Consider the following 11445-nt stretch of genomic DNA (forward strand, 5'->3'; position numbering starts at 1 on the left):
TGATATCACCAAACTGGCCATTGAGAGTTTTTCTTATCGCAATTTCTAGCTTTGCAAATGATCTAATTTTTAGTTTTGTATACCATTTTCAAGATTGTCTGTAGGACCTCAGCCCCCATAGGTTTCGAACACATAGGCAAAGTTTGGGGTATCAATCACTTTTAGTTCATGCAAGAAACTATTTAAAGTGTATAGAATTTATATAATTTTTGTATATAACATATAGGATTCAATATATACAAATTTTATACGTTTTTCGGCTACTATTTTTACAGCAGCTATACAGTGCCATTTTTCCAGTTCCTTCATTCCAGCACTAGTTTAACTTGCAAATGTCCAATTTAGCTTTTACACTCGCCATTTTACACCTTACGGCAGCTTTACCAATGTCCTAACTCAGTTAATCAAGTGCCAACCAAATAAAAACTCTTTGGACTTGTTTAACATATACACTAAAGGGATATGACAAACGAGCTACATATCATCGAATGCTCTCTTTTGCTCCTTCACCTTCCCCTGCATCAAGTGTGAATTGATGTATATGGAATGTCATATGCTTACTTAACTTATTCCATATTGTGTGAGAATAGAAGGTTGGCTGAAAATTGAAACTCAAAGTAGCTGGAAGCTGATTGATTGCAAAATGACATTTACTTGCATAGCGAAGATTCTCACATGAGGCATAAGCCTGACCCCCTTAATATTTTATAATCTCCACTTTTTGCCAAATATGCAGGTGTTGGATTGTCACAATCTGGTCAAAACCAACAAAAAGTAGCCAGAAGTTAACACAACCCTTCTTCAGCTAAGGGCTTTACCAATTTTCTGCTTACACATAAGCACCATAGGACAGTTCAGGAACCTAAAGCCGGAACACAATATTAAAAGTATCTATAGATTCTCCACCAAATAGTAATGGAAAACAACCTTTAAATGTGGAGATAATTGTACAGAATGCACGTTCAAGAACAGTACGAGAAGTATATCAACCATCCTCTCACTGGAAAGCAGTACCAATCACTTATGTTTGTTAAATTGATTAACATATATGCAGTTCAATGAACTGAATCATGATATGGTTGAACTAATGAATGTTACAAACACACACACTGTGCGCCAACAACTATTAAGGTGCATGGCCAAAATTACTGGGCGCTTCCATTTAATCATATATAGCTATTTATACATCTTTGAAGGAGTGATACCTTGGAAAACTGCTCCTTCAGCACTTCACCTTCAGCTTGTTATCTGTTCATTTTGTATTTATCCTGGTTACAAGGCCTTGAAGCTTCACACATAAATTAGAACTTCTCACAATCAGTATTAATTGAGAAAGAAGTAAATGAAATGGAAAACTAATTAGCAACATTGATTGCATAGTCAACATGTTCTAGCAAGAATTACGATATAAAACTTATAGCACAGAAATTTGCATCGTGAACAGTGATTTTAGAGGATAAATGTTATTAATACCATGGCTTGCCAATTAATTTATATTCACAGGTGTCCTAGTTAAATTCTTAATTGATGATTAAAAAGAATGTGTTGATGTTTCTTCACGTAGTTGTTCTTGGTTTCTTCTTTATATTTGAATATGGATTTGGTAAGAGCTTTCATTTTGCTTTAGATATTTTTTGGATCAGCTAGTTTTTTTTTTTAAACCCCTCCCAAATTAGGAGGATCTATAGTGTTTCCACACTTCCCCTCCATGGTTTGTAACTCCATGCCAGGAGGAAAATTTTGCATTTTCTATTTTCTTTAATGTTATTGAGATTTTTATCCTTTCAAAATAATTCGTAGAATACAATCTTATGTAGTATGGAAGCGTTTAGTAAGATTTATGTGGAGCAGCGACTTCTCATTTAGGATTCAGTGGAGGGAGTCCTACAGAAGATATTAGCTTGCAAATGCTTGAAACCTCATGAGCAGTACTAGAATGAAAAGCAAATCAAAGGACCTGCATATACTTATTGGGGATTTCCCTTACCTGTGCTCTTGTCGCTCCGCGTATAAAAATGATCTTGTCCACATTGAGTTGATAACATATTTACAAGGTTCAAGTTTCATGATCAGATACTCAGAGCTCGCCCTTGTGCCGACCTGTTCATCCAATTAATCAGCCAATGCTTTTAATAGCAGAGGAGAACCGCCGTATTCACCTCTCATGACTTGATAGCTTTTGATAAGGCTCTGTGCAATAGAGTCCATAAGCTTATAGACATGTCCCTCGACTTGCACCGACGAACAGTTGAAGGTAGAAGGCAGTAAAAAATTTAACACGTATCTTGAATTCCATCTCCTGGATATAAAACAAGAATACACTCCAGCATTAAAAACAAAAACGATAATAATGTAGATTAAAACAGCAATGAGAGGAAACATAAGAAAGCTAAATGATGTTTTCCCTAATAATTGACGACCCCAGCATTCAACACTTCTATGAGAAATTCTGAAGTGGACACCAAGGGAAGATTCAGCTTCTCCCCGTCCCATCCCCCTAAAACAGACATTTCGAATGAAACATTGATAAATTATTCTCTTGTCATCCTCTTACCTAGAGGTGAGTCTGTGGTAGTTATATGACAAGAAGCAAGCGGAGAAAAATGACATTCAGAAAAGAGAGAAGGTTGACCAAGAACCATAAATATCCACTGGGTGAGTTGCAGAAAGTAGGGCCAAGAAAAGACTAGATGGTGATAAATCCTCAAACATCATAATCCTAAGATGAGGTCAAATTTCATGCATTAAATAAAGAACTTGAGACTTGATCTTGCTAAATGTAACTGCCTTAAAAATCATAAAAGTATCCAATGAGGCAGGTCTTGTAGAATAAATGGAACGGAAGTTTACTCGTTTTCCAGATGATTAAATAGATCTTGTCTTACCTGATTGTAAGAAATAATGGTCTCCGGCTTTTGTCTTAGCTGTAAAAACTGAAGATATCGTTCAGCCTTAAGACAAATAGAATGAGTTTGAGAAGTCTATTATATTTCTTTGTTGGGTCTATACATCAAATTCAAGCAACCAGGTCATGTAGGGGCTCATTCCAGGGACAGCAAGCCCGAGAATTTCCCCTTCCCCTCCTTCCTCTCCAAATTACACTCCCTTACGCCACAGACTCTTACTGTGTACTTCTGTCCTAAAAGTAGCAAACCATGACACACCAGACTAGGTATTGTGGCCTGATAACATAGAGCCACCAGGAAGCGTTTAATCAGCTACAAATTTCTGGTATTGTAATCAGCTAAATTAAAATTTTCTGGGCTCATGATCTGTGGGAAAAGAGATTATTAAGGGAAACCTAGGGCAAATCATTTAAAGACATGATTCCAAAGTCAAAGAGGGATAGGTCAATTGTAGAAACATGTGTCAAATTAGTCTTCAAATAGAGACCATGATGCAGTTAACACGCAAAGGTCATGTCATTTCAGCATTTGGAAATTGATGAATAATTGCCACAAGCTAAATGCAGGAATATCCATGCAATAATTGTGGTTCAACACTGTTATGGCTTAACAAATTATGCACAATGATGATGGTAAAGAGTTACTTGAACCAAATAATTAGCATCATAATGGTCACCTACGATATGACCCAAAATGCTTTTACCTTCTCTGTGCTGTGTCTCACAAAAATTTGGCCTGAGCCAGCCTCCTATCGTCCAACTTAAAGGTTCCATTGGTCCTTGACTATCACCTTGCTTATGCAGACCACTTACCAGAATGGAAGGAATAATTTATGACTGAAGGATTTCTTCTTCTGTTATTCTCTTCAGCAGTTGCGTGGCTTCACTAGTTTTACCAATCTTATAGTATCCATCTATCAGAGTGTTATAAGTTATAACATTAGGAGCTAACCCTTTCAAATGAAGCTTATTGAAAAGTCTCAATGCTCGTTCATGGTTGCCTGCTTTACAAAGGCCATCTATAAGAGCATTGTATACTGCAATATTTGGAACAAGATCCTTTATTAGCATCTCATCGCGCAAATCAAAAGCTTCATTCACTTTACCAGCCAAAGAAATGCCATGGATAAGGGTGCAGTAGGTAAACTCATCAGGAGTAAAGCCTTTTAGTGAGAGGTAATTTACAACATCTCTTGCATCATCGATCTTCCCTGATTTGCATAACGCTGCCACAGCTATATTATACAGGACATTATTGGGAACAATAGATTTTGCAGCACTTCCATCAAGGGAATCCGCAACTTTCTGCACATCTAGCAGCTCTGTCCTAGAGTTTGAAAAACTGTAAAAACGTCTAAGGTCAGGGTACAAATTTACATCCAGTATTTTCTGCAGGAGCTTGTTAGCATCATCAGTCCTACCAAGTTTGTACAATCCACTAATAATAGAGCTAACTATGATGACATTTGGATTGAATCCCTTCTCTCTCATCTCAAAATATGCTTTAAAAGCTTTCTCAGGCAATCCTTCTTTAAACCAACCAGCAATAAGGGCTCCAAATGTAACAGTGTTGGGGGTTAATTCCCTGTCATGCATTTCATTAAGGAGATCTTCGACTCTGCCAAACTTCCCAGCCTTCATAAGTCCACTAATAAGGGAGTTATAACTTTCTACAGAGGCAGGAATGTTTTGCAGTTCCATGGCATCCTTTGTTTCAAAAGCTTTTTCAATCTCCCCTGTTTTACAAAACCCATCACTCAGTATCCTGTAAGTTATTGCATCTGGTGAACAGCCAAGCTCCTCCATTTTGTTAAAAAGCAGCTCAGCTTCAGCCATTTTCCCCATCTTACAGAATCCTTTAAGCATCGTATTTAAAAGAATCCTGCTTTTGGTGTGCCCTTTTGCTAGTATATGTTTCCACAGGAGTAAAGCCTTTTCAAATTCTCCCATGTTAAGAAATGCATCTAAAAGAGTACTGTATCCAACTGCATTAGGAACAACACCTCTTTTAAGCATCAAATTCCAAAGATGCAAAGCATCAGAAATGGCACCTTCCTGACATAGTCCTTTCAGGAGAGTGTTGTAAGTGACAACTGTTGGATCGATACCATCACGAATCATCTCATCACAAAGCTCGAATGCATTTTGCATCAATCTTTCCCTACAATAGCCATCTAAAAGGGTGTGATAGCTATACGAATCAGGTTTTAGATTCCAGCCGTTCATGCTCCTAACAACCTGTTCCGCATTGCTAATTTTTCCAACTTTGCAATACCCATTTATCAAGGAATTACAAATGAACAAGTTCATGTTAAACCCTGATCTCAACATCTCATCCTGAATCCTAAGGGCATCATCCATTTTCCCTATTTGACAAAACCCGTCAATTAACACGCCATAGACCTGCTCATCCACTTCCTTCATTTCTCTGAACACTTTCTCAGCTTCCTCCATCTTACACAGCCTGCAATAACCCTTAATCAACAACGTGAATGTAACTACATTTCTCGAAATTCCTCTTTCCTCCATTTGCCTCAACACTCTTTCGACACCCTTGAGATCCTTCTTCTCCACATACCCATTGATCAAACTATGATAAGTAACAACACTCAGCTCCAAACCCATCTTCTCAATTTCATCAATAAAAATCTCAGCTTTATCAACCTTCCCATCCTTGCAATATGCATTTACCATTATCGTACACGTATATATATCAGGAGAGATCCCAATCCTATTCATCTGATCATATACAGAAAAAGCAGTAAATATTTCACCATTTTTCACCAAATTACTCAATAAACTATTACAAGAGCTCAAACTAGGAACACGACCACACTTGTGCATATTATCAAACACGTACAAGGCATTTTTGACTAATCCTTTTTTCGCGGAAATTTTCAACACCATATCGAATACCGTAGGAGAAAACTTGAACTCTCTATAAACTGCTACTAATTCATCCCAAATAAACGGCACGGGTTTTACGTTTCTAGAAAGTTCTAGAAGCTCAGATAAATAAAACCTAGTCTCATCGAACATTTTCGCTCTGGATAATATGTGAACTATTTTGCAGTAAGATTTTACATGGGGTTTATAAAACTGACGCCGTGAAGCTAACTTGAAGAAATGCAACGAAGCGTTAGGATGAAGTTTGAGTTTTACGAGAACGGCGTCGACGAGGTTGTCGGAGAAATCAAATTTGAGGTTGTCTACGGCGGTGTAACGCTGGAGAATCAAAAGACGGGATATTTGATCGGCGAGTTTGGGTGGTCGGTTAGTCGCCGGAAAATGGGTGGCGTTACGGCATTGGAGCTGAGGGAGTAGCCCAAAGGTGAATTTCTTATTTGAAGTAGAGAGAATTGTGTTTACTATTTTCGCTCTCTTTGCCATAGTCGCCGTCGTCGACTGTCGACCGGCAATGGTTAATATAGTTTTGTTAAGAAACAATTTTGTCAGTCGCGACTTCAGACATTTCCTAAGCTACTTCGGCTTGTAATCTAAGGACAAAGCTTTTTAATTTTACCTTTTTTTTTATTATTCAATAATTAAATAGACTACCTTTTTTTTATAAGACCACCTTCAAGTACTAATTAGTTGATCTGACTATTTGCATTAATTCATATCTAATTAATCAGATAAATTATCATGATTTGATTATAAATAAATTAGTCACTGTATACGGTAAAATCATGTACCCCGATTTTGTGGGCTCGAGGACTTACATCGAGGGATAAACTTAGTATGGACCGGGTTCGAGTTCGAAGGCAAAACATAAGGATCGAAGATCGAAGTGCATGATGAATACCGAGGCTGAGTATGACCAACCCCGAGATGGAGCCGTTATGAGTTTGTAACAGAATGAGCAAGATTCCTGCTACGTCCTCAAGATCATGGCGTAAATTTCGAATTAGATTTGTACGAATTATTACTAATTCGTACTAGGCGGTTAGACAGTTGTCTCAATAAGATTCCTTACTGTAAATAGAAATTTACCTTATTTAGGGTTCCCCTATTATATAAAGTGGAATCCAATCATTTGTAACGATCATTAATCATTGGCAAAGAATATACTCTCTTACTTTCCTGCTCATATTTCATTAGAATTGTCCTTTAACATTATTGTTCTTACTTTATTATTCTTGACCAACCTCGAGACCACCTTAGCTCGAGGTCGAGACTGGCATGCACACTGGTTTGATTTTATTTACTTCTTTCATTTATACGTTAGTTTTCTTGGTTATTAATTAGTATTGGACTAAATTACATATCTTTAAAATCATAAACAAGTTTAATTGTTACTCATATTTTCGAGGTAAACAGTTTGGCGCCCACCGTGGGGCTAAAAATAGTAGTGGTTGTTTTGGTACTAATTCTGATAACACACGTTATTTTCACACTTGTTCTTGTGAAGGATTTTTTGTTCTCATGATAAAACATGTCAAACTCACAAAATACACATGTACACGGCGATGATGGTCTTGGATTTCATGGGGAAAACAACAATGTAGATGCTCCGGGAGCCAGTGTACCACCGATTAACCCTGAGGAAGTGCCAAATAAGGAACCAGTCGATATTAGTTCACACATTGCTTTGAATGCGTATTTAGGCACATATCCCGGAGGAAGTGTGCGTAGGGAAGCCCGATCTGGTGGCCAAGAAACACAGGAAATAGGAGATGGGGGAATTAGCCTCCATGTAATATTCGAGATGTTACAAGCTCAACAGATTGTTATCGCTCAGCTTCAAAGTCAGCACAAAACTCCAAGTAAAGTCTAACCAGAAAACATTCGACGTACTGAGCCGGTGCCAGAGAGATCAAACGATAATTGCTTGGGGACTGACCCCACGATTATGAGGATGCTCGAAGAACTCACCAAGAGAATCGAGTCCGGGGAGAAAAAATTTAAGGATAATGACAATAAAGTAGAGACTTATAACTCCCGTGTTTATCAAATACCGGGGGGCACCCCCGGTCTTGAAAAGTTTGGATGCCAAGAAATTCATACAAAAACCATTTCCTCCGAGTGCGTCTCCGAAGCCCATTTCTAAAAAAAATCATATGCCCGATATACCCAAATACAACGGGACAACCGATCCTAATGAACATATTACCTCATGCACTTGCAGGATTAAAGGAAACGACTTAAATGATGATGAGATCAAGTCAGTATTGTTGAAACAATTTGGGGAGATTTTGTCAAAGAGAGCAATGATTTGGTATCACAACTTGTCGCCGAACTTTATCGATTCATTTGCTATGTTAGCAGATGCCTTCGTGAAAGCACATGTCGGGGCCATAAAGGTTGTGACAAGGAAATCGGATGTTTTTAAGATAAGACAGAGGAATGATGAGATGCTAAGGGAGTTCATGTCCCGATTTCAAATGGAGCGAATGGAATTACCACCGGTCTCAGATGATTAGGCGGTACAAGCTTTTATGTAGGGGTTGAATGAGTGGAGTTCGATCGCGTCACGACAGTTGAAGCAAAATCTAATTGAGTACCTAGTTGTGACTTAGTCAGATGTACACAATCATTACCAATCGAAGATTAGGGTCGAGGACGACCAGTTGGGAGCCCCTTCAGGTTCAGTTCATCCTAATAGATTTGCTGTTAAGGCCTCGAGGAAACAACGGTTCGGGGCGCAACACTCCTTGGAACAATCGAAGAAATGATCGAGGTCAAAGCTCTCAGGGACTTCTGAGTAGGAACAATTTTGATAAACACATCGATCCCGCGGAAGCACCTCGGTTGGCAGAGTATAATTTCAGTGTAGATGCATCGGGGATCGTGTCAGCTATCGAAAGAATCAAAGACACTAGGTGGCCCAGGCCTACACAAACCGATCCTTCTCAAAGGAATCCAAACTTGATGTGTGGATATCATAGCACACATGGCCATAAGACCGAAGACTGCAGGCAGCTGAGGGAGGAGGTAGCTCGATTGTTAAACGAGGGTCATCTCCGATAGTTTCTCAGTGATCGAGCTAAGAACCACTTCTGGGAAAGATATGCAAACAGAAAAAATGAGCAGGAAGAACCGCAACATGTAATTCATATGATCGTTGGCGGTGTCGATGTTCCACAAGGGCCTATATTCAAATGCACCAAGGTGATGTGCCCGGGGGTGTCCTATCGTTCGATGATGAGGAAGCAGAAGGCATATCTCAACCGCACAATGACGCCCTGGTAATTTCTATTTTGTTAAATAACGTTTAAGTTAAACATGTTCTAGTGGATCCAGGTAGCTCAGCAAACATAATCAGATCGAGGGTCGTAGAGCAGCTCAGCCTACAGGACCAAATTGTACCTACATCTCGAATCCTAAATGGATTTAACATGGCAAGCGAAACAACAAAGGGGGAGATAATTCTGCTAATGAACGTGGTCGGGACCATCCAAGATACACAATTCCATGTCATCGAAGGCGACATGAGATATAATGCACTACTCGGGAGGCCATGGATCCACAACATGAGGGTGGTACCTTCGACCCTTCATCAGATGATGAAATTCCCAATAGTGGATGGTGTGAAAACGGTTTACGGAGAACAACACGCTACAAAGGAAATGTTTGCAGTCGATAAGGTGACTTTGGTACCAGTGCCTTTGACCTCGGGAAAATCAATCACCAAAGATAAGTAGACGGCCAAATATCAATCATCGCCCCCAGCCTTGACTGAATCGAATGAACATGTAATCGAAGAAGAAGAAGAGGATTTCCTTACTCTTCAAAATTTCGTTATTCCCGAAGAGTCAGATGCAACCAAATCAATGGTCGAGGAACTAGAACAGGTCATACTGATCGAGCACATGCCCGAGAAAAAGGTATACCTGGAAACGAGATTAGCCCCCAAACTCAGGAAAAAACTCATTCAATTTCTTATCGATAATATGGATTGTTCTTCTTGGTCCCATTTAGACATGACAAGGATCCCACCGAAAATAACAACACACCTAAGCCTCTACCCAGGTTCAAACTAGTAAAACAAAAAAGAAGGCCCCAGTTGAGTTGAAGCATGCATTCATAAAGGACGAGGTAACTAAGCTTCTTAAAATAGGGTCTATTCGGGAGGTAAAGTACCCTGAATGGTTAGCCAACGTAGTTGTAGTCCCACAAAGGGGAACAAATTGAGAATGTGCGTAGATTATAAGGATTTGAACAAGGCATGCCCTAAAGACTCTTTTCCACTATCTAATATCGATCGCATGATCGATGCCATGGCCAACCACAATATTCTTACCTTTCTTGACGCCTACTCTGGGTACAATCAAATTCAGATGAACCCGGAGGACCAAGAGAATACCTCGTTTATCACTAAGTTTAGAATATATTGTTACAATGTAATGCCCTTCGGGCTAAAAAATGCTGGAGCTACATACCAATGCCTAGTTAACAAAATGTTCGAGGAACAGATAGGTAACTCAATGAAAGTTTACATTGACGATATGTTGGTTAAGTCCCTGCGCGCAGAGGACCATTTAACTCATTTGCAGGAAACATTCAAAATCTTGAGGAAGTACAACATGAAGCTTAACCTAGAAAAATGTGCCTTCGGGGTCGGTTCAGGCAAGTTCCTCGGCTTTATGGTATCAAATCGAGGGATCGAAATCAACCCCGACAAGATCAAGGCCATTGAATATATCACTATAGTAGATAGTGTGAAAGCCGTACAAAGGTTAACAGGACGGATAGCCGCCTTGGGTCGATTCATTTCGAGGTCGTCGGATCGGAGACACAGGTTCTTTCCCTTGCTCAAAAAGAAAAAGGATTTCGCATGGACCCCAGAATGCCACCAAGCATTGGAGGAATTGAAGCGATATTTATCGAGCCCACCTCTGCTTCACACTCTGAAAGTGGATGAAAAGCTTTACTTATATTTGGCAGTGTCCGAGATAGTGGTAAGTGGGGTACTAGTTCGAGAAGAGCAAGGTACGCAATTTCCTGTTTATTATGTAAGTCAGACTTTAGGAGATGCTGAAACTAGATACCTACACTTAGAAAAATTAGCACTTGCATTGATAAGCGCATCTAGAAAACTAAAGCCATATTTCCAGTGTCACCCAATATGTGTGTTAACCACTTATCCTCTCCAAAATATTTTGCATAAGCCCGAACTATCAGGCCGATTGGCCAAATGGGCAGTCGAACTTGGCGATTACGATATCGAATATTAACCCCGAATGCCTATCAAGTCTCAAATCTTAGCTGACTTCGTGGCCAATTTTATAGCGACCCTTGTACCCGAAGTGGAAAAGAACTTCTGCTAAAATCGGGTATATCATCGGGGGCATGGACCCTCTTCACGAACGGTGCCTCAAATGTGAAAGGGTCTGGGCTTGTCATTGTACTGAATCCACCTACATGTAGTACTATTCGACAATCTATTAAAACTTCTAGGTTGTCTAATAATGAGGCCAAGTCTAAGGCCATGATTGCAGGTCTCGAGCTAGCTAAAAGCTTGGGGGCCAAAGTCATTGAAGGCAGGTGTGATTCTCTAGTGGTAGTAAATCAAGGAAATAAAAGCTTTGAAGTTCGGG

At 39.5% G+C, this 11445-nt stretch overlaps 1 protein-coding gene across 2 annotated transcripts; it reads right to left on the reverse strand.

The window, feature by feature from the left end:
- Positions 1–436: 436 nt before the first annotated feature.
- LOC107789526 (uncharacterized) lies at positions 437–6446 on the reverse strand. Of its 2 annotated transcripts, XM_016611358.2 has the most exons (4): positions 3610–6440; positions 1988–2299; positions 1206–1288; positions 437–754 (listed from the first exon to the last, which is right to left on the reverse strand). In XM_016611358.2, exon 1 carries the CDS (start codon positions 6293–6295, stop codon positions 3737–3739), a length of 2559 nt encoding a protein of 852 aa, XP_016466844.2. In that variant the 5' UTR covers positions 6296–6440; the 3' UTR covers positions 437–754; positions 1206–1288; positions 1988–2299; positions 3610–3736. The 2 variants fall into 2 exon arrangements, with proteins under 2 accessions (XP_016466844.2, XP_016466843.2); XM_016611357.2 differs by lacking the exon at positions 437–754 and having other exon boundaries at positions 982–1288; positions 3610–6446.
- Between the last annotated feature and the right edge of the window lie 4999 nt (positions 6447–11445).

Source organism: Nicotiana tabacum, chromosome 16 (genome assembly GCF_000715075.1).
Source record: "Nicotiana tabacum cultivar K326 chromosome 16, ASM71507v2, whole genome shotgun sequence".
In the NCBI taxonomy this organism is placed as follows: domain Eukaryota; kingdom Viridiplantae; phylum Streptophyta; class Magnoliopsida; order Solanales; family Solanaceae; genus Nicotiana; species Nicotiana tabacum.